Consider the following 24,762-nt stretch of genomic DNA (forward strand, 5'->3'; position numbering starts at 1 on the left):
CTAGATGGAATCAATAGCAGAATAACTGAGCCAGAAGAACGGATAAGTGACCTGGAAGATATAACAGTGGAAGTAACTGCTGCAGATCCGAATAAAGAAAAAAGAATGAAAAGAATTAAGGATAGTCTCAGAGACCTCTGGGACAACATTAAATGCACCAACATTCGAATTATAGGGGTCCCAGAAGAAGAAGAGGAAAAGAAAGGGTCTGAGAAAATATTTGAAGAGATTATAGTTGAAAACTTCCCTAACATGGGAAAGGAAATAGTCAATCAAGTCCAGGAAGTGCAGAGAATCCCATACAGGATAAATCCAAGGAGAAACAGGCCAAGACACATATTAATCAAACTATCAAAAATTAAATACAAAGAAAAATACTAAAAGAAGCAAGGCAACAAATAAAATACAAGGGAATCCCCATAAGGTTAACATCTGATCTTTCAGCAGAAACTCTGCAAGCCAGAAGGGAGTGGCAGGACATATTTAAAGTGATGAAAGGGAAAAACCTACAACCAAGATTACTCTACCCAGCAAGGATCTCATTCAGATTCGATGGAGAAATTAAAACCTTTACAGACAAGCAAAAGCTAAGAGAATTCAGCACCACCAAACCAGCTTTACAACAAATGCTAAAGGAACTTCTCTAGGCAGGAAACACAACAGAAGGAAAAGCCCTACAAAACCAAACACAAAACAATTAAGAAAATGGTAATAGGCACATACATATCGATAATTACTTTAAATGTAAATGGATTAAGTGCTCCAACCAAAAGACACAGACTGGCTGAATGGATACAAAAACAAGACCCCTATATATGCTGTCTACAAGAGACCCACTTCAGACCTAGGGACACATAGAGACTGAAAGTGAGGGGATGGAAAAAGATATTCCATGCAAATGGAAATCAGAAGAAAGCTGGAGTAGCAATTCTCGTATCAGACAAAATAGACTTTAAAATAAAGATAATTACAAGAAACAAAGAGGACACATCATTACATAATGATCAAGGGATCAATGCAGAAGAAGACATAACAATTGTAAATATTTATGCACCCAACATAGGAGCACCTCACTACATAAGGCAAATACTAACAGCCATAAAAGGGGAAATTGACAGTAACACAATAATAGGGGGACTTTGACACCACACTTTCCCCAACGAACAGATCATCCAAAATGAAAATAAATAAGGAAACACAAGCTTTAAATGACACATTAGACAAGATGGACTTAATTGATATTTATAGCACATTCCATCCGAAAACAACAGAATACACTTTCTTCTCAAGTGCTCATGGAACATTCTCCAGGGTACATCATATCTTGGGTCACAGATCAAGCCTCAGTAAATTAAAGAAAACTGAAATCATATCAGGTATCTTTTCCAACCACAGCGCTATGAGACTAGATATCAATTACAGGGAAAAAAACTGTAAAAAATACAAACACATAGAAGCTAAACAATACGCTACTAAATTACCAAGAGATCACTGGAGAAATCAAAGCAGAAATGAAAAAATACCTAGAAACAAATGACAATGAAAACACAATGAACCAAAACCTATGGGATGCAGCAAAAGCAGTTCTAAGAGGGAACTTTATAGCAATACAATCCTACCGCAAGAAACAAGGAAAGGGCTTCCCTGGTGGCGCGGTGGTTGGGAATCTGTCTGCCAGGGCAGGGGACACGGGTTTGAGCCCTGGTCCAGGAGGATCCCACATGCCGCGGAGCAGCTGGGCCTGTGCGCCGCAGCTACTGAGCCTCTGCTCTGCAGCCCGCGAGCCACAACTACTGAACCCGTCCGCCACAGCTACTGAGTCTGTGCTCTAGAGCCTGTGAGCCACAACTACTGAGCCCACGTGTTACAACTACTGAAGCGTGCATGCCTAGAGCCCGTACTCCACAACAAGAGAGGCCACGGCAATGACAGGCCCGTGCACCACAACGAGGAGTGGCCCCTGCTTGCCGTGGCTGGAGAGGGTCCGCGCACAGCAACAAAGACCCAACGCAGCCAAAAATAAATAAATAAATAAATAAATTTATTTTTTTAAAAAAAAGAAACAAGGAAAATCTCAAATCAACAACCTAAACTTACACCTAAAGCATTAGAGAAAGAAGCACACAAAAAAACCCCCAAGTTCGCAGAAGGAAAGAAATCATAAAGATCAGATCAGAAATAAATGAAAAGAAGTGAAGGAAATAATAGCAAAGATCAATAAAACTAAAATCTGGTTCTTTGAGAAGATAAACAAAATTGATAAACCATTAGCCAGATTCATCAAGAAAAAAAGGGAGAAGACGCAAATCAACAGAATTAGAAATAAAAAAGAAGTAACAACTGACACTGAAGAAATACAAAAGATCATGCAAGAGTACTACAAGCAACTATGTACCAATAAAATGGACAATCTGAAAGAAATGGACAAATTCTTAGAAGAGCACAACCTTCCAAGACTGAACCAGGAAGAAATAGAAAATATGAACAGACCAATCATATGCTCTGAAATTGAAGCTGTGATTAAAAATCTTCCAACAAACAAAAGCCCAGGACCAGATGGTTTCACAGGTGAATTCTATCAAACATTTAGAGAAGAGCTAACACCTATTCTTCTCAAACTCTTCCAAAATATAGCAGAGGAGGAACACTCACAAACTTATTCTACGAGGCCACCATCACCCTGATACCAAAACCAGACAAAGGTGTCACAATAAGGAAAACTAGAGGCCAATAGATGCAAAACTCCTCAACAAAATACTAGCAAACAGAATCCAATAGCACATTAAAAGGATCATACACCAGGATCAAGTGGGGTTTATCCCAGGAATGCAAAGATTCTTCAATGTATGCAAATCAGTCAATGTGATACACCATATTAACAAACTGAAGGATAAAAACCATATGATCATCTCAATAGATGCAGAAAAAGCTTTCCACAAAATTCAACACCCATTTATGATAAAAACTCTCCAGAAAGTGGGCATAGAGGGAACCTACCTCAACATAATAAAGGCCATATATGACAAACCCACAGGCAACATCGTTCTCAATGGTGAAAAACTGAAACCACTTCCTCTAAATCAGGAACAAGACAAGGTTGCCCACTCTCACCACTATTATTCTACACAGTTTTGGAAGTTTTAGTCATAGCAATCAGAGAAGAAAAAGAAATAAAAGGAATCCAAATTGGAAAAGAAGAAGTAAAACTGTCACTGTTTGCAGATGACATGATACTATACATAGAGAATCCTAAAGATGCTACCAGAAAACTACTAGAGCTAATCAATGAATTGGTAAAGTAGCAGGATACAAAATTAGTGCACAGAAATACTACAAAGCTACAGTAATCAAGACAGTATGGTACTGGCATAAAAACAGAAATATAGATCAATGGAACAGAATAGAAATCCCAGAGGTAAACCCACGCACCTATGGTCACCTTATTTTGACAATGGAGGCAAGAATATACAGTGGAGAAAAGACAGCCTCTTCAATAAGTGGTGCTGGGAAAATGGGATAGCTACATGTAAAAGAATGAAATTAGAATACTCACTAACATCATACACAAAAATAAGCTCAAAATGGATTAAAGACCTAAATGTAAGGCCAGACACTATAAAACTCTTAGAGGAAAACATAGGCCGAACACTTTATGACATAAATCACAGCAAGATTCTTTTTGACCCACCTCCTCTAGAAATGCAAATAAAAACAAAAATAAACAAATGGGACCTAATGAAACTTAAAAGTTTTTGCACAGCCAAGGAAACCACAAACAACACGAAAAGACAACCCTCAGAATGGGAGAAAATATTTGCAAATGAAGCAACTGACAAAGGATTAATCTCCAAAATATACAAGCAGCTCATGCAGCTCAATATCAAAAAACCAACAACCCAATCCCAAAATGGGTGGAAGACCTAAATAGACATTTCTCCAAAGAAGATATACAGATTCCCCACAAACACATGAAAGGATGCTCAACATCACAAATCATTAAAGAAATGCAAATCAAAACCACAATGAGGTATCACCTCACACGGGTCAGAATGGCCATCATCCAAAAATCTACAAACAATAAATGCTGGAGAGGGTGTGGAGAAAAGGGAACCCTCTTGCACTGTTGGTGGGAATGTAACAGCCACTATGGGACACAATATGGAGGTTCCTTAAAAAACTAAAAATAGAAGTACCATACGACCCAGCAATCCCACTACGGGGCATATACCCTGAGAAAACCATAATTCAAAAAGATCATGTACCACAGTGTTCACTGCAGCTCTATTTACAATAGCCAGGACTTGGAAGCAACCTAAGTGTCCATCTACAGATGAATGGATAAAGGAGATGTGGCACATATATACAATGGAATATTATTTAGCCATAAAAAGAAATGAAATTGAGTTATTTGTAGTGAGGTGGAAAGTGAGAGAGTGGCATGGACATATATACACTACCAAATGTAAAATGGATCGCTAGTGGGAAGCAGCCGCATAGCACAGGGAGATCAGCTTGGTGGTTTCTGACCACCTGGAGGGGTCGGATAGGGAGGGTGGGAGGGAGACGCAAGAGGGAGGGGATATGGGGATATATGTATATGTATAGCTGATTCACTTTGTTATACAGCAGAAACTAACACACGATTGTAAAGCAATTATACTCCAATACAGATGTTAAAAAAAAAAAAAAAAAAGAAGAGCCGTGGGTAGGCATGATGATTTACTAGGCATGAGTCTGCAGACAGAGCACATCTGCAGATTTTTATCCTCCCACAAAATAATCTGTTCCATCCTATGGTGGACACACCCTAAGAGGTATGCCCTTGTATGATATTGCCTTGAGTGTGAGCTGAACCTGTAGATATGTTAGGATATTTATTCTCTTGATTAGCACACCCCACATTCAATCTGTCAAGAATCCCGTTGGCTCTATCTTCAATTTTATCTAAAACCAACCACTTCTCGACAATTCCGACAATTCCGCGGCTGCCACCCTGCTCTGAGATAGCATCATCTTTATCTGCCATATCTTCCCTGCTTCCCCCGCCCTGTCCTCTATAATCTGCTGTCAGCTCAACACCCAAAATAACGTTTTTTACACATTAAGTCAGAACACTGTTCTGTTAAAAGTCCTGCAGTAGCTCTCCTTTTCAGTCAGAGTTCGCAGTCCTATGCGACCTGATGTTCATTGCCTTTGAGACCTCAGTTCCCCTGTCCCCCAATGCGACAGCTGCACTGACTTCCTTGCTATCTTAGAGCCTCTGTGCTAATGTTCCCTCAGATGTCCACATGGCTGACTCCTGCAATTTATCTGGGTTCCTGCTCAAATATCATCTTTTTTAAAAAGCCAACACCAACAACCTTATAGAAAGTTCAACCCTCCCAGCCCTCCTGATTCCCGTCACCCTGAGCTAATTTTTGCTTTGCCATAGCACCTATTATCTTAAAACTAACTATATAATTTACTGATTTTACTACATCTGTTGTCTTCTACTACTCAAATAAGCTTCATGAAGCCAAGTGTATTTGTTTTCTTTCATCAATGTATCCCCACATTTACGTGTCTAATATCTGACACATAATAGGTGCTCAATAAATACTTGTTGAATTAATTAATTATTAGGAATAAATAACTGGGGAAGAAAAAAAGGCAAAGGATGATAGTTTTAACATGGCATATTTTCTTACATTTAAGTGTTAGAAAAAAGTATAACTTTTTACAAATCAATAAATTTGATAGGGACTTCCCTGGTGGTGCAGTAGTTAAGTCTCCGTGCTCTCAGTGCAGGGGGCCTGGGTTCAATCCCTGGTCAAGGAACTAGATCCCATATGCATGCTGCAACTAAGAGTTCACATGCCACAACTAAGGAGCCCGCCTGCCACAACTAAGGAGCCCGCCTGCCACAACTAAGACCCAGTGCAACCAAATAATGAAAATATTTTAAAATAAATAAATAAATTTGATAAACAAAGATATATATTTCCCCCATCATGCAAAGACTTACAATGCTATGTCTCTCTTCTAAATAACAAGAAACAAGTTCAGACTTTAAATAATAATGAATTCCTAATAAAGAACTAAAATTAGCAAAATAAATTTTAAATGTAAGACCAAAAAAACCTCTAGCCTTTAAGTAGTGCTTTCTATTTACCAGACTATTCATACAAATTACCCGAACAACAATACTAATCTTCTAGCTTCCTTTACAGATGAAGAAATGGGTATGTAAAGTTCAGATAACTTTCCCAAAGTCACACAAGAAGCAAAGTCAAAAATGTTGAGATTTGAACCCAGACTTAAATTTACGTTATACCTAACATCATTCTTCACAACACACGCCAGTTAAGAATGGGGACCTGAGCCAGATTCCACTCAAATCCCAGAGCTAACCTTAGGTTAATCATATTATTTCTCTGTGCCTCAATTTATTCATCTGTTAAATGGAGATAATAGTACATTCTCATACAATTGTTGAGACAAAGAAATGACTTAGTGAACACATATAGACTCAACAAACATTAGCTGTTACCATTATTATCATTATTATTATAATTACCTCAAGGAGGTAATAATAACAAATAATTGTTCTTTTCAGAACCCCTTTACTGTCTGTTCATTTTATATTTCCTTCCTTACACCTTCTCAGTCATTACTGTTTGGTGCCCTAAAGAACAATGAGTATTCCAAAATTCTTATTGCTTTTATCAAATGTACTGAATTCCAGGGATTTCTTTCAGGACTCTTCTGATTTCTAAGACATAATACCCATTTGTATAAATTATCATACAAGTAAAAAGGGTTTTATATTAAAGAAATACAAAAGTCATTTCTCTGGTTCTAATTCTATTTGATTTTCTATAAATTTACTTGGATAGAATTATTAAATAACTACTAAAACATCTTATAGAGTAAACTGGAGTATTCCCACATGCCATCTGAAGTCTCTTCTTTTCGTTTTTAAAGAAAAAAGAGTGTTAAGATTTTTCTAGATTCAGCTCAAACTAAAATTTTTCAGGGAGCATTCATTGTATGAGTCCCGTCAGTTCTTTGAGGATCAAATAGAAATTAATCAATATAGTCCTTACAGTCTCATGAAGAATGTGGACCTCTAATACTGAGAATTAAGACAGTGAAGATCTATTTCAATTATAAACATTGACTAATAGGGATCAGTTCCAAAGTTTGTCATAAAATGTTCTCTGTAAAATGATTTCCATTATAACATTTGAAATATATTCCCACAGAAGGGAAAGAAAAACCCTCAATTTAAAACTTTTGGCAAAGACAGAGGTAATTGTCCCAAATCAAAAAACATTTTTGCTTTAAATATACTAATTGGCAATTTATTTTTCCTTTTGATGACTGCGTATAATTTCCCACAAATTTTTTTTTCACCTTTACCATCCAAGTTTCCTCATTCAACAAACATTCACATTCATGGACCAAGTACTGCTATAGGTAAGATGAATACGATTACATCCTTACCCTCTGGTAGATTGGGCAAAAATATTTCTCTTCTCCAACAGAATCACTGTCTACTTCGATACACTCCAAATTAAAAATGTATCAACTTAAATACTTCAGACAGTAGGAAATGAATCAAATCCCTACTTGATTAATTTAGTATTTTAAAAACCTATACATCAAATTTGCATATAAAAAGGTGTGTGGTATTTCAATTATATTCTTATGCATCTGGGGAAAGTTGTTCCTTTTCAGAATATAAGGTTTTCAATACTCAGTATAGATATTTATTATATAAATCCAGAGCCAGAGGGTAGGTTGGTAGAGCCATTATATATCTTGACTTTTTCATGTTATTAGTCACACATTCATTTATACACTCACGTACAATAATAAATGAATGTATTTCATTTTAAACCTAGGGTTTCAAATTCTTTTCCCATCTAGGTTACTAAAGAATATTGAGTAGAGTTCCCAATGCTATACAGTGGGTCCTTGTTGGTTATCTATTTTAAATATAGTAGCGTGTATATGTCAATAGATGTATGTATATGTATAACTGAATCACTTTGCTGTACACCTGAAAATTACACAACATTGTAAATCAACTATACTCCAATATAAAATAAATAAAAATTTTGAAATGTAAGATAAAATCTAGGGTTAAACACAGGCTTAAATAATAAGGTAACGGCGCCACCTCGTGGACTCATAAAAATTGGATGCTTGTCATTTTCATTCCATTATGTTTTGCATACACATAAGCTTATCTTTTCAGTGATACAGGTATTAATAATATTTAGTGCACTAGAGTAAATGTCTGACATCATGGAACATCTATAAGGTATATTATAGGGGGAAATAAACACAAGTAAAGAGAATTTTAGCAAGTGATCATTTTCAACTTACGTTAATATGTCCAGTATAAAAGCATTAGATAGTTTACAAATATTAGTTTATAAATACTATAAAACAGTAATAAGATCTTTCATTTTAATGTACTATATTTCTATATTATATATTAAATAATCTCTTGCATAAAGGCATGCAAGCCAAAAAAAAATTTTTTAAGGCCTTATTAGAAAACAGATTAAACCAAAGACCAAGGATCGCAAGTCGTCCGAGAAGGGAAAAAAGAAAGTCAAGTTTTGAGATGTTAAATACTGAGTGAAACATGAATGCAACATCTCACCAACAAGCACGTTTCTACAACAAGGGCAAGCAATCACTCTTGAGGTAACGGAGGCCAATTGAAGGTCACTGAACACCTGGCGACTCCAGTTTGTCATGCTAAACCATAAAAGGCTCAGCAGGTTGCTGGCTAAATCTCCCAAGATGTGTTATAGACATTTCATGAAGTCATTCACTATAGTACCCAGCTCCAAAATTTGACTCACCGTCACCTCAAAGCTCATCAGTCCTACTTACATTTTCGGTGTCCCTCACTCTGCTCATGTGTTATCATCCCTCTTCGTCTAGTTTAAATTCCATGGCAAATCAACATAATCTCTCCCGTCCATATGTTCCCTCTCCTTTTTGTCACTTTGTTTACTTCCTTGGCAAACCCCAACCTTAGTTATTTCCAACTCTCTGTCAGCTTTACACCTACACCTATGCAGCTGAGCTTGGTGTGGAGAAAATATACAATCGTGACTTTTTTTAATTTAAATCAATTTAAATTCATTACAAGAACTGAAGTGGACCCCTAAAGAGGCCCGGGAATCCTACAACATTTCCTAGTCTATTCACACTCTCTCTTAATTATATCTCCTCCTCTCTCTTCACATACCCCACACTCCCTCCCTCATCCTCACTCTCAGTGATGACTTTGCTTTCTATTACTCTGAAAAAAGGGAATAAATTAATAGAAGAGATTATTCAAAAGTTCACACCAGCACATCATTCACTTACCAGTATACTGTACCCTGCTACTCCTGCTTCAGTGGATGAAAAAATGCTTGAACTACCATTTAGACTAACTCCTACTTTGTGCACAAGATCCCACCTCATCAACCCATACATTTACTAACTCTCTCCTGTATAATCAATTTTTTCATTTCTACTGGATATTTCCCATCAATACAAAAACACTTTACATTCTCCCATGCTTAAAAAATAACCCACCCTTGAAAAGTCCTCAGATGAGTCATCCAAATCCATTGTCACCAACTCTGCTCCTCCCACTCTCTCCGAAACTATTCTTTTTTTAAAATTTATTTTATTGAAGTACAGTTGATTTACAATGCTGTGTTAGTTTCTGGTGCACAGCAAAGTGGTCAGTTAACTTTTTTATTTTCTTTTTCACATTCTTTTCCATTCTGGTTTATCACAGCGTATTGAATATAGCTCCCTGTGCTCTACAGTAGGACCCTGTCGTTTATCCATCCTATTTATAATAGTTTGCAGTTTGCATCTTCTAATCCAATTCCCAAGCCATCCCTCCACTGTGAGTCTGTTTCTGTCTGAAATTATTCTTAACAAGGTCCCAAATGACCTCCACACAGAAAATCCAAGTCATTTCTCAACTCCCATCTTACTTGTACCATGAACAGCTGATCATTCCCTCTTATTTGAAAAGCTTTCTTCTTGTCTTTCAGGATACCACACTTCTCGTTACCTCACTTCACAGTCCCCTTGGCTGGTTCCCGGTAATTTTCCTGTGCACCTGCCCAAGGGCTCAGTCTTTGATCCTATTTTCTATCTATACTTTGTCCCTTGGTATTAGCATCCAATCTCATGGCTTTAAGCACCACCATGACAGCTCCCATATTTGTTTCTCCAGCCCAGACCTTTCCCCAGAACATACGCATATAGTGAACTCCCCACTCAACAATTCTACTTGGATGTCTAAAAGGCGTCTCAAACTTAACACATACAAAACTATCTTCCAGAGTACTCCTCCACCAAACCTGCTACTCCTTAGTCATCTCCATCTCAGCAAATAATCAAAAAAGCTTTTCTCATACCCCTTTTCCCTTTCCCTTTTATCCTATATCCAATCTGGCCTCAAATACTATCAGTTCTACTGTAAAAATCTGTTCACAGTTGAATCATTTATTTACTCCACTGGTACCACTAAGCCAACACTGTTCTCTCATTGTATTATTGCACTACCTTAACTGGTTTACCTGCTCCAACTCTATTCCCCACCACCGGTCTCTCTACTCAGTAGAGCTTCGAGAAAGAACATGTAAGTCCAAAGTCATATCATGTCATTCCTCTACTCAAAACTCTCCAGCGGTTACCGAGGTTACTCAAACAAACAAAATAAAACCTAAAAACCATACGATGACTTATAAGGCCCTAGGTAGTCTATTACCTTTCTAACTTCACTTCCTATTTGCTTACCCCACTCCAGCCAAACTGGTCTCATTTCTGTTCCTCGACTACATCAAGTATATGAGTTATTGATTGCTGAATAACAAATTATCCCAAAATTTACTGACTTAAAACAACCTTATCTCACACACTTTCTGTAGGTCAGGAATCCAGGTATAGCTTAGCTGGATTCTCTGCTTCAGCATCTCTGACAGACTGCAATCAACAGCTGGGGCTGTAATCATCTCAAGGCTCGGCTTGTTAAAGATTCACTTCCAAGCTCACTTACCTGGCTGTTGACAGGATTCAGTGGCCTATTGGTCTGATAGCCCCAGTTCCTTAATGGACGTCGGCCAGAGGCCACTCTCTGTTCTTTACCACACAGGCCTCTCCAGCATAGGAGCTTGCTTCATCAAAGCAAGCAATCCAAAAAGGCAAGAGAAAGAATGGGAGCAAGACACAGCTCAGAGTCTTTAATAACCTAACCCCAGAAGTGACACTCCAGGGAAGGGGATTGCATAACGGAGGGAGTGACATGAGGTGGGGATCATTAAGAGCCTTGTAAAATGCTGTCTACCACACAGGTTTGGTGCCACTCAGGAAGCACTGGTTGCATAGAACATTCCTCCACATGTCAGCATGTTTCACTCCCTCACCTTCAAGTCTTTGACCTAATGTCACCTTCTCAGTGATATCTTTTAAAAATTACAATTCCTACCCCCCAAACACTCCTCATCCCCTTCTTCATTTTTCTCCACAGCACTCACTGACGTTAACGTACCATATAATTTATTTATTGTGGTTGATTTCTATTTTGTCAACTTAGCTAAGCTAGTACTGCATTTCCACTTCCTTCCTGAAGAGTTCCAAGATAGCATGGACCACACAGACATTCTGCCTGAGATCTGGTAGGTGGAAGTGAAGCAGAAGTCCTATACTTTTACACGAGGAAGGCCAGGGCAGGGCACGAGGCAATGTTGCAGACTGTGCACATTGTCACCTCTTCTGCCAGCACATCCTGTAGGTGTTGGGTAGCAGTCAGGTCCAAACCTTCAACGCCTGCCAGATCTTCTCTTCCAATTTCAGCAACTCTTGAGTCTGTGACAAAGGACGAGCTCCTCCTTCAGGTCACCTCCCTCATCAAAGTTGAACCCTGGGAACCAGGGAGAAATCAGTGCAGATTCCAATCCATTCTCACAGGTTCCGGTTCATCCTTGCCAGTTTCCCTTGCTTCCTCCACTTGACAATTGTGATTTGACCTTCTGCTAGTAGTTCTGCTCCTCTGATAGAACTCTAATATTCATTTATGTGTGTTTTCTGCCATTAAAACATAAGCTCTGTGAGTAAAAAATATTGTCTGTTTTGTTTACTGCTCTTGCTCCAGCACCTAGAACAGGGCCTGGTACATAGTACAACTTTTTAAAACATAAGGCACTAAGAATAAATATTAAGGGTGGCAAGAAAAGAAAAAGACCAACAGATGTTCTAGAAGAAATGTTCCTGTAAAAATTAAAAACTGGAATGTGTCCTAATGGATGGATAGGAAGGAAATACAGTCTACACTATGAAATAGCATGAAAAAAATCCAGATGAGCATGCTAAGTGGAACATACACTGTATGTTGTCCAGGGATTAGGAATTTGACCTGGGGAAGCCATTATCATTTCTGTAGCAAGTGACTAAACTGGAGAAGATGCTATTTCAGGAAATTTATCTTCCAGGAATATACTCAGCTGATTGGAAAGGGAGAATCAGAAAAGTAGGGATACAAATCACACATGTTGTCTTAGATTACTAGCATGACAATAGAGAAAAGGAAAAGGTAAATATAAAAATAATTGTTAAAAGGTTATAACATGGCAACTGTAGAAATCATTAGTGCTATTTATTCATTTCTGATTCTCCTCCTAAACACATAGTAGGGTTCCATTTCCCCACCTTTTTGAAGTTATGCATGGCCATGAAACTTGCTTTAGTCCTAGAAATATGAAGCAACATGACAAGTGCCACTTCAAAATGGAAGACTTTAATAACAAGTGTGATTCTCTACCTTCCCTTCTCCCTTCATGTTGCCTAGAAATATTACAAATGGTGAAGGTTTCATTAGTCTGAGTCTCTAAATGGCCAAGAGCATTACAAGAAACAAACCTTTGTGGTTTTAAGCCACAAAGACTTTGGATTGTTTGTAACTGCAACACAACCTCACCCATTCTGATTGTGGCAGTTTTAACTGGTGTCGACAAATATTTACATTCCCCTCTTTAAGAGATGGAGCTTAATTTCCCTCCCTTTTTGTGTGAGCTGAAGTTAATAACTCATTTCTAACAAGTGATGGCATGTAACTTCTCAAACTAGGTCTGAGAAAAACATTAGGACTGTCTCTGGGATCACTCACTTTGGGGAAAATCAAACTGCTGTAACTTGAGGACACTCGAGCAGACCTATGGAGATCCACATGCTGAGGAGTTGAGGCCTCCTGCCAACTATTAGCATTAGCTTGCCAAGCTCAGGAGTGAGCCACCTTGGAAGAGGATCCTACAGCCCCAGGCAACATCCTGAATGCAACCTCAAGAGATACACTAAGACAGCTTAGCTGTTCTTGGATTCCTGATCTTCAGAAATTGTACAAGATGATAAATGCTTACTGTCTTAATCCACCACGCTTTAGGCTAATTTGATACACAGCAATAGATAACAAATACATTGAATGATATAGAAACACACTAAAAATTGAACATAGAGGATAGAATGAAATCAAAGATAGCTCCTAGGCTTTGAGCTTTGAAAAATTTGGAAAAATTGTGATATCACTGACTGTAAGTTACTCAATTTCATTGTATTTTTGAGGCAAGGGCCATGTCTGCTCAACAAACATTTGCTGGAGTCTTGTAAATGTTTAACAACTGAAAGAAGTGTTCAGAACTGAAAAAAATATTCCACTACAGAGAGGGGAGAACCCTCATCTCCTCTTGTCTAGACACTATACTTCTATTACAATTTTGTTCCCAGTAGTACCACATTGCTAGTACACACCAACTGCAAGTTTAAGTTCCCAAAGTATTTTGAGATGAAAGTAAGCCCACAGGCAATCTCCTGACTATATTTCCTCCCACTTATCTCAACAGTCATATGAGAGATGTGCAGTTATGCTACTTTTGTTTCCCTGATGATTACCATAGTTTCTACACTAAAACCCTAAAAGGAAAAAGGGAGAAGTAGTATAGTTGAAGAATGAGTATTCTATAATGAATGGTTTCAGTTCATGTATCAAATGCAGAATTGAAATATTTTCCAGCCATCGTTTTATCAGTCTAACAGCTTCACCTCACAGTCTACCTTTAAAATCCTTAAACTAACCTTTATTTACAATCAATTTTTAATCCTTCTATCTATTACCACATTATCTCTCCTGAGAACTCACTCTAAGCCTTAAAGATTTGGCTTGAACAGTGGCTAAATCCATTAGGTATGATCTCGGAATCCTCCCAAATTTAGAAATATTGCCATCTTAGCCACAAATTTCACACTAACAGTAGACAAAAACCATCACTAAAGCACCACTTGTTAAAATGAAAACAGACTATAAAGTTATGACTTTTATTAAGCTTTGTTTTAAAATAGTTTCAGATTTACAGAAAAGTTGCAAAAATGGTACAGGGAGTTCCCAGACACCTGTCATCCAACTTCCCCTATTGTTAACATCTTATAATACCGTGTACATCTGTCACAACTAAGAAACCAACAATGACACATTACTATTAACTAAATTCCACACTTTATTCAAATTTCACCAGTTTTCCATTAATGTCCTTTTTCTGCTTGAGGATCCCAGCCAGGATACAACATTACATTTAGTCATTATGTCTAGTCTCCTCTGGTGTGACAGTTTCACAAACTTTGTTTTTCAGTTTGAGTGCAGTTTAGGGAATTAGTAGAATGTCCACCAATTTGATTTTGTCTGATGTTTTTCTCCTGAGTAGACTGGGGTTAGAGCTTTGCGTAAGAATAACACAGAAGCAGGTGAAGTGTTCTTCTCATCACATCTTATCAGGGTACACACTATCAATATGACTTACCACTGATGTTGATATTGATTACCTGGCTTAGGTAGTATTTGCTAGATTTCTCTACTGTAAAGTTATGCTTTCCCCCCTCTTGCCTTACCCTACCCTTTGAAAGCAAGTCACTAAGCACAGCCCATACTCAAGATGATGTTGGGGTAGGAAAGGGGGATTAAACTTTACCTCCTGGAGAGAAGTGACTTTTAAAAATAAATATAAAATTTACTCAATTCCTGAAATACATACTGAGTACCTCAAAGAATTTGCTAATGCGATTTAGTGCCAATTTAATGTGAATCACTCTGCTAGGCACTTCAAATAATGGTTAGAAACAGACCTGCATCATGAGGAGTTTATAATATAGTGAAGAAAATATACCACAAGAAAAATGCTAGTTAAGTACTATAATGCTAGTTAAGTCACAAAAAGGGAAAAATCAAATTCAGTTGGAGTTATGAAAAGTTTCATAGAACAAGAGATATTTAAGCAAGGTATTTAAAGCTGAGTATAATTTTGACAGATGGAAATTCAACAACCATTTATGATTTTTAAAATCTCAAAAAAGTGGATATAGAGGGAATGTACCTCAATATAATAAAAACCATATATATCAATCCCATACCTAATATTATACAGTGAAAAGCTAAAAACTTTTCATCTAATATCAGGAACAAGGATGCCCACTCTCACCACTTTTGTTCAACAGAGTATTTGAAGTCCTAGTCAGAGCAATTAGGCAAGAAAAAAAAATAAAAGATATCCAAATTGGAGAGGAGTAAAACTGTCACTATTTTAGATGACATGATTTAATATATAGAAAACCCAAAGATTCCTCCAAAAAACTGTTAGAACTAATAAACGAATTCAGTAAATTTGCAGAATACAAAATCAATATACAAAAATCTGTTACATTTCTATACGTTAATAACAAACTATTGGAAAAAGAAATTAAGAAAACAATCCCATTTACAATTGCATCAAAAAGAATAAAATACCTAGGAATAAATTCAACAAGGAGGTGAAAGACCTGTACACTGAAAACTGTAATACACTGATGAAAGAAACTGAAGACACAAACAAATGGAAAGATTATCCATGCTCATGGATTGGAAGAATATTGTTATAACATCCATACTATGCAAAGCAATCTACAGATTCAATGCAATCCTTACCAAAATTCCAATGGCATTTTTCATAGAAATAGAACAACAAACCTAAAATTTGTATGAAATCACAAAAGACCCCAAATAGCCAGAGCAATCTTGAGAAAGATGAACAAAGCTGAAGGCATCATGCTCCCTGATTTCAAACTATACTACAAAGCTCTAGTAATCAAAACAGAATGGTGTTGGCACAGAAAGAGACTCATAGATCAATAGAACAGAATATAGATCCCAGAAATAAACCCACACATATACAATGAGCTAATTTATGACACAGGAGCCAAGAATATACAACAGGGAAAGGACAGTCTCTTCAATAAATGGTGGGAAAACTGGAAAACCACATGCAGAAGATTCAAAATAGGCCACTATCTTACACCATACACAAAAATGAACTCACAATGGATTAAAGACTTGAATGTAAGACCTGAAACCATAAAACTCCTAGGAGAAAACATAGGTGGTAAGCTCCTTGACATCAGTCTTGGTGATGATTTTTTTTTTTCAGTGCCGTACAGCTTGTGGGAACTTAGTTCCCTGACCAGCGGTTGAACACATTCCCCCTGCATTGGAAGCACATAGTTTTGACCACGAGACCACCAAGGAAATCCCTTGGAGATGATTTTTTGAACCTGACCCCAAAAGTACAGGCAACAAAAGCAAAAATAAACAAGTGGGGCTACAACAAATTAACAAGTTTTGGCACAGCAAAGGAAACCAACAACAAAATGAAAAGGCAGCCTACTGAATGGGAGAAAATATTTGCAAATCATATATCCTGCTAAGGAGCTAATATCCAAAATATATAAAAACTCATACAACTCAATAGCAAAAACAAACAATCCAATTTTTAAAAAATGGGCAGAAGATCTAAATAGACATTTTTCCAAAGACATACAAACAGCCAAGAGGCACTTGAAAGGATGCTCAATGTCACTAATCATCAGGAAATGTACATCAAAAATATGAGATATCACCTCACACATGTTAGTATGACTATTATCAAAAAGACAAGGAATAACAAGTGTTGGTAAGAATGTGGAGAAAAGGGAACCCTCATGCACTGTTGGTGGGAATGTAATTGGTGTGCAGCCACTATGGAGAACAGTATGAGGGTTCTTCAAAAAAATTAAAAGTAGAACTAGAGGGTGATCCAACAATTCCACTCCTTGGTATTTACTCAAAGAAAACAAAACACTAATTCAAAAAAATATATGCACCCCCATGTTCACTGCAGGGTTATTTTTAACAGCCAAGATATGGAGACAACCTAAGTGTCCACTGATGGATGAATGAAAAAAGAAGATGTGGTACACACACACACAAAGGGATACTATTAAGCCATAAAAAAAGAATGAAATCTTGCCATTTGTGACAACATGGATGGATCTTGAGGGTATTATGCTAAATGCAATACATTGGACAGAGAAAGACAAACACTGTATGATCTCACTTACATGTGGAATCAAAAAAACAACCACCACCACCACCACTACCACCCATAGACTCATAATATAAACTGCCAGTTATAAAATAAGTAACTCCTGGAGATGTAATATACAACATAGTGACTATAGTTAATAATAGTGTATTGCACATTTGAAAGTTACTAAGAGAGTAAATCTTAAAAGTTCTCACTGTAAGAAAAAAAAATGTTGTAACTATGTATGAGGATGGAGGTTAACTAGACTTACTGTGGTGATCATTTCACAATACATACAAATATCAGATCATTATGTTGTACACCTGAAACTAATCTAACGTTATGTCAACTACAGGAAGAAAAAAAGAAAACAGATGGGAAATAGATGGAAAGACATTCAAGATGGAGAAAAGAGCATAAACAAAATATGAGGGTTCTCTCTCTCTCCCTCTCTCTCTCATTCATCCAGTGTTTTAGCACTTTAACCCAACACAAACATTCATTTTAAGATCTTCACTAAGTCTTACTAGGTTAGCATAAGTGAATGGTGTTAGGGGCTATATTGAGTCCCGCCGAAATTCATTATGCTTAAGTCCTAACCCCCCAGTACCTCAGAATATATTTGGAGATAAGGTCTTTAAAAATATAATTAAGGTTAAAAGAGGTCATTAGGACAGGCCCTAATCCAATATGACCGGTGTCCTTATAAGAAGATATTAAGTTATAGATACAGAAAAGGATGCGAAGAAACAGGCCCATCTACAGGTCAAGAAGAGGTCTCTGAAGAAACACACCTGTGGACACCTTGATCTCAGACTTCTAGTCTCCAAAATTATGAGAAAATAAATTACTGTTGTTTAAGACATCCTGTCTGTGGTATTTTGCTAGACCAGCCCTAGCAAAACAACACATGCTCAGTTAGAGATTCTAAATCAAATCTAATTTGGCAAAATTCCCCACTGTGATTTGTTATTTAAACCTTATTATTGTGTAGTTCTTTCCATTCACTAGTATCATGAAGAGAGCAAAGGTGAAGAAAGGAAAAAGTGAGCCTTAAAAACAACTTTAGTTCTTTCAAATTTTATGCCCTATAAACTTGTCCATTCCAACCCTAACCGTAACAGAAATTCTTGCCCTAAATTCTTTCCCCTAGAAAAGTATGTAGTGATTTCATGAAGCTTCACAGATCCCTCTTGTAGCACTTTATTCACCAGATCGCTTGACAACATTATCCCTGACAGCAACTGCTGCAACCCAGTGCCCCAAATGGTCCACTACTCAGTAAAAGCTTCACCTCGATCCACCCTTTTGTCTCATACCGGAGGAAAATTAAAAGGGAAAATAGAAAATAAATTTAAATGGCATTTAACAAGCACAAATCTAGGGCTAAAAGTATTCCTAAACGTCTGTAATTCCCCTTTTCAAGAAACAGACCAACCATATTTTTAGCTGCACCCCCAAAGAAACGTACAGCAGGGAAGTTAAGACCCAGGTGTCCACTTGCAAGAGTCAACAGAAGCTCTGGAGCGGCTAGATGTGGACCACAACTGTGGGTCTGAAGGCAACACGGGAAATGTTCACACACACATGTAAAAGGGTCTCCCACACTCTCGTCCAGTCTAATACCCTTTCCTTTTCCTAATCTTGTGTTTACAAAGTCGTTTGGCAAGGCTTTCAGTAGAGTGCAAATACTCCTAAGAGTTAAGACCCAGGTGTCCACTTGCAAGAGTCAACAGAAGCTCTGGAGCGGCTAGATTGTGGACCACAAACCATGGGTCCGAAGGCAACACGGGAAACGTTCACACACGCATGTAAAAGGGTCTCCCGCACGCTCGTCTGGTCTAATACCCTTTGCTTTTCCTAATCTTGTGTTTACAAAATCGTTTGGCAAGGCTTTCAGTAGAGTGCAAATACTCCTAAGAGATTAGATTCCCCCAAAACAAAACAAAAACTGATTGCAGACCACTAACACCTGCGCTTCAGGAACAGCAATGTCGGCGGAACACGGGAAGATACAGAGTTTTTTAGCAGAGAGACCAAAAAAAAAAAAAAATCAGCTAGTTCCATAAAAATCAACCAACCAAAAGGTTAAGAAGCAGAGAACTATCGAACCTGGTGCTTTGGTAACAAGGGTGACTTCTAAAGTAACTCTCCTAACAAAACAGCCCTTCTGCCTTCTTCACTCAGCGGACGCGCGAGTCCGGCAAGATTTCCTGATTTCGCGAGAACTTTTGGCAGCTCTGAATGCGCACGCGTCAGAATCGGAGGCCACGTGAGCAGCCCAGATCTAGCTGCGGGGCGAGGCGGGGTGGAGAAGCCGAGGAAGGGGAGAGCCATCAGAAGGTGGTGGCCAACGGATAGGGTGGAACCTCAGCGAAGCTGGGAGGGCGGGGCGGAGGGAGAAAGCGCGTAGTCCCCGCCCCTCGCGGCGCTTCCCCGGAATAGCGTCACCAGCTCTATAAGAGAGCGTGTGGCGAAGGATTCGGCCTTTTACATCCGGGGAGCGTCGAGTTTAGGTGGAGGTACGGCGCTGTGTTTCGTGCGCTAAAATACTTGAGACAACTTTTGGACAAGTTTAAAATGCAGGAGATGCAACAGTCTTGTAGAAGTAGATCGACGTCAGCTTGGAAAACCTCTAGGTTCAAACGCCTGAGTGGACTTAAATGTTCATTGATTCGCGGGGCAGCCACGTTCAGCCGGGGGCGCTGAGTCGGAAAACTAGCGCCCGTGGGCCGTGGGCCTTCCCGCAAAGGTTAAATGCAGCTGATGACTCCGGTTAAGGTCATTAGTTCCGCTGTTGGTGTCATGTGGCCATCTTGAATCTACTCCGCCACTATTAAATAGTAACACTGCATCCTGATAACCTGCCAGTTTGATCCAGGAGGTGAGTAGTATCTGTAGTTGTCCTTGCTGGTCTTTTCTGGGATTATGAATCTCCATGTATCTTTGGGACCTGTCAGCTGTGGCAGTCTCCCTTCCTAGCCATGGAAGAGCATATTCTTGTTTATTGGCAAAGCTGTCACCATTTAATTGGTATCAGATTCTGACTTGCACAAGTAACATTCTTCACTTTAAAAATCTGGAGGGTATTGGGTTATTGGGCAGACATCTAACTACTGTTCAAATGTTTTTAGGAAGCTGAGCTAATTGTTCCAATGGATGATGGAAAACAACAAGGTACGTTCCTGTTTTATATGTATATATATTTATTTCTGAATCTGAAACCCTTAGTGCTAAGGATTTGGAAGGACAAAATTGGCATATTTTGCTGGCATTTTGTAATTTAAAAGTAAATAGCCAACTGAATAGAAAGTAACTGAACTAGCTGCTAAGACTCAGCACCATGAGGTAAGTACACGAATTAGAGTTTTATAAAGCTGGTTTTCTTCTCTTGCAGAAGTCAAGAAATCCAAAGCGATATGGGTGAAGTCTTACTTAGCATCCTGAAGTACACTGCCAAATGTGATTTTAAATCTCAAGTATGGTATTTAAATGGAGAATAAATAAGTGCTTCCTTGCTATATCAATAAAATGCTTGATTTGTACAGATGTCAGTGTTCCCTGACTGAATGACTAATAAGTGCAAAGGTAACTATAAATAGTGAACAGGCTACCTCCTGTTCCACTGTTGGGAGCTCGAGTGGAAGTAACATGAATTAGTATTGTTGTGTAAGGTATTATTTGGGGAAAACTCTTATACATAAAAAACCAGTTTACCCCTGAGGAAGAGAGCAGGGTCATTTAATACCACACAGACTAAGGAAACTGCACGGTGAAAAGCTATGCACTTTACACAGACGTGCACCGAACACTTGCCTCTTTAAAACTCACACTTAACATTTAACAAGAAAAAAAATTAAGCTATAATAAATGCATATTTTATGAACCAAGCATTCTACGTCAAGGTTGAGCAAACTGCAGGCCATCTGTTAACTATCTGTTCTTTAAGTTTGCCAGCCTCTGGTCCAGTTAAAAAGCCAATATAAATGTTTGCGTCAGCACTGTAGTTCCATTACAAGGATGGCCCAAGAGAAACTTTCAGGAAGATAAATTTTCTCAACTGCATTGCAGGTTTTTCCCAAGCCCTTGTGCATGTGTGCACCGTCTATAGCTCTGTCATCTCTAGATGTACATGCAAAGTTTTTTCCTTGATCAAAGTCATGAGCGTTTAGAAAACGTTTTAATGCTCTTCTACTTGAACTGCATTGCACTTCTGCAAAGTAGTAAACTATAAAGCACTTTGAGGTTAGCACCAGTTTTTTTACATAGCTCAGAATTTACAAAAGGGATGCAATATGATACAGAAGGGAAAAGGGATGGGGGTGAAGTCCCTCCAAGGTGAGTTAGCCATTTAAGAGGATTACTTAAGCATTCTTAATCCTATAGTTTGCACTCACCCGCTTCACCTTTTTTTACTACCTGGGATTTTGGGAAGGACTCATGATAGCAGTCATGTCACTGATAAAGATTACTCAAGTATCCTGAGGGCTTAGCTTTTATATTTGGGCAAAGATTGTGTGCTGCCACCAAGAATGCCCTGTAGGATACATAATAAGCAGCTATCCCTTACTCCTTTGGGAAACAGCCAGAGGGAAAACTTACCTTGAGACAGGAGAACCATGGGTTAGAGGGGTGGGAGGAGATGCTCTTGTCTGCATTGGGACTCTTCCAGTTCTGGAGTTTGGATTCAAAGCCTTTCAACAGCTGTATCATCTTGGCCTCTGCCTGTTAACCCATTTGAAAACTAGAAATATTATAAAATCTTACCTTTTATAAATTGTCAGTGAGGTGCATAGCCACCTAGTACATAAGTGGTATATGGATTAAACATAACAGTTATTTTAGACTTTCCCATACTATAGACAAGGAAAGCATTTTTAATAGTCTATTTTTATTAGATGGGACTGTATCAGGATACTCTGCAGGTTTAAGTTAGTTACCCGAAGGTTGCAATAGGTGGCACTCTTAAATCGTGGTCTGGAAAACAGCATGATGCTAAGGAAAAAACATTTTTGTTTTACCAAGCTGTAAATTTGAAGTGGTTAAAAGTAATCAAGCAGATTGAATTAGGTTGTGCATTAAACAATTTGAAGGCATTCTTTATTATGTTATCAGGAATGCTGAATTGTGCTAACAACATACAAGGTAGCTAGAATGTTTTTCTCTTTAGTTGCCATAGTGCTTGGTACAAAGGCTTCATTCAGGAATGTACTGTGACAATGATATTCCTTTCCAGTCTGTTTATAATAGAATTCCTTTATCTCTTTGGCCTTCAGTTTTCTCATGAAAGGCCAGAAAGATGTGGTCTCTTTTTTTTTTTTTTTTTATCAGCCTAAGGAAAAAAATCTGAGCTTAAAGAATTACATGAACAGAAAACAATGCCACTCTTATTTTGAGTATAGTAAAGAGTATTTTTTTTATGTCAAATGTAGGCTCTTTATATGAATATATACCATATTGATTCAGTTATAAAGGAGTTCTCAATCCAAATTAATGTAAAAACAGCCTGACTGCACAATCAATATACAATAATCTCGAGAATGCTGAGAAATAGGCAGAGACAAGACTCATGAATTTAGTGTCCATTAAACTTATTTGGGTAGGCAACAATGCTAAATAAGGATAATCATTACTACACTGAGGTATCTGTAACCAGAATGTTCACATCACAAATTCTCAAGCAGCAAAGGGGTACACAGTTCTTGATCACAACACAAAACACAGAAATATGGATCTCCTTTCCCATTAGCTGGCGTCTCTGGCTAAATGCTAATGTTGGAAATTTTCCAACAGATTCTTTAAATATTATTTTCTTGAGGTTTCCAAGAAGGATTACAGTTTGGTGACACTTTTTATCCAAGGTACAAAGGCTGAGACTTTGGTATAAACACCAGGGGAATCCTTGACCCCACAGCCATATCCCCAGGAGGTCACCCCGTATACAACCCAGCTGTCTCCTGCCCGTTCACACATGAGTGGTCCTCCGCTGTCTCCCTGGCAGCTGTCCACACGTTTGTGTTCATGGAGGTTTCCAGCACAGAGCATCCTTCCTGTAAATCGACCCTTATAACGGTCTTCACAAAACCTCTTGGGAAGTAAGGGGATGGCTGCTTGTTGTAGAGTTCTTGAGTAGGCTCGTCCTATGCAGGCCAAATAATTGAATTAGATTCCAGGTAAAGATCGTAGCGAAAAGAGCTACATTTAACGTTTAATGAACATTTAATAGCCCTATTAAAATAAAAAGCCCTATTGTGGCAATAGTGTAGTTTAAGTGAGTGATAACTATAAATGGTATTTTTTTTATTGTTTGCACTTAACCATACTCTAAGCCTTCACTATTCTGTTTCTCAGGACTGCATTTTTTGAAGAATACTTTAGTAACGCTTACGGACTTGCCCAGTAGAAAAAGGTACCCTACAGAAAGCACAGTTGTGCAGGCTTTAGAATTTGAATTCTGTATATGAAAACACTGAGGGTGCATTCATGCTGGTTCTGTATTAGCAAATCCACTGCTCTAGGACTCATCTACTTCACTGACTTGAGGATTAATTATAAATAATTCTATATAAGCACATAAGGTGGCAATTACTATCCTCAAGAGAAACATGGTATTTCATAAAGATGATTCCAAAACAACATTCTTACATAGAAACAGGCTGAAGTTTAACCACTGGTTAACGTATTCTATTTACTAGTAAGCCACTCATTCTCTGTATAGTGGCTAAAATGTATAATTGATAGGTTCTCCATGATAGCCTTTTCTTGGATCTAAACTCCACATTATTCTCCAATCCAATTTACTCAACTGGAGTGATTCATCCATAATAAAACATTCTGTAAAATTTACTTTCTTTGTCATCTCTATTCAGATGTAGTGTCTAAAGGGAGGTGATTGATTCACTTTCCTGATGAAGTAATAATTCCAACAGCTATACTCCACCCTTCAGTTTGCCTCACAGATCAGCATAGCGTCGTGAGAAGGCATTTACTCTGACCTGATTCTATTATATCCAGGAAATGTTTCCACTTTTTAAGGTTTATTTCAGGATTGGTCGCAGAGCTTTTTCAGTATTGTATATCTGCTACAGATGTTCTACATTTTGCTGCTATGAAATGTAAGTTTAAAGCCCAGATTTAATGTAGCATGGGATAAAATGAAAACAAATACTTATATTTACTAAATATAACCTTACTGAAATTATCACCTGTAGAAATACTTATTTGATGTTCTTTTCAGTGTTAATTACTTTTTTTTTTTTTTTTCGGTACACGGGCCTCTCACTGTTGTGGCCTCTCCCGTTGCGGAGCACAGGCTCCAGACACGCAGGCTCAG

The 24,762-nt window shown here is 38.0% G+C and overlaps 1 protein-coding gene, 2 long non-coding RNA genes and 1 other non-coding gene across 5 annotated transcripts in view; 2 read left to right on the forward strand and 2 right to left on the reverse strand.

Annotated features, from left to right (window-relative positions):
• The window catches only part of LOC114486613 (uncharacterized), a 188,149-nt gene extending 168,521 nt beyond the window's left edge, over nt 1-19,628 (reverse strand). For both annotated transcript variants that reach the window (XR_003680647.2, XR_003680645.2), the window contains exon 1: nt 19,542-19,628. This is a non-coding gene — a long non-coding RNA (uncharacterized lncRNA). The remainder of the gene's footprint in view (nt 1-19,541) is intronic.
• Nucleotides 19,629-19,922: 294 nt separating this feature from the next.
• LOC102985078 (uncharacterized) lies at nt 19,923-20,978 on the forward strand. Its single transcript, XR_448247.2, has 3 exons — nt 19,923-20,313; nt 20,564-20,606; nt 20,827-20,978. It is a non-coding gene; the product is annotated as an uncharacterized lncRNA (long non-coding RNA).
• On the forward strand, nt 20,364-20,494 carry LOC112063811 (small nucleolar RNA SNORA24). Its single transcript, XR_002891194.1, has one exon. It is a non-coding gene; the product is annotated as a small nucleolar RNA SNORA24 (small nucleolar RNA).
• A 76-nt stretch (nt 20,979-21,054) lies between the features above and the next one.
• PRSS12 (serine protease 12) overlaps nt 21,055-24,762 on the reverse strand; it is an 83,190-nt gene continuing 79,482 nt past the window's right edge. The window contains exon 13 of the mRNA XM_007114686.3: nt 21,055-23,569. Coding sequence (XP_007114748.2) covers nt 23,262-23,569 — 308 coding nt within the window. The 3' untranslated portion in view covers nt 21,055-23,261. The remainder of the gene's footprint in view (nt 23,570-24,762) is intronic.

This window comes from Physeter macrocephalus, chromosome 7, assembly GCF_002837175.3.
Source record: "Physeter macrocephalus isolate SW-GA chromosome 7, ASM283717v5, whole genome shotgun sequence".
NCBI classification, from domain to species: domain Eukaryota; kingdom Metazoa; phylum Chordata; class Mammalia; order Artiodactyla; family Physeteridae; genus Physeter; species Physeter macrocephalus.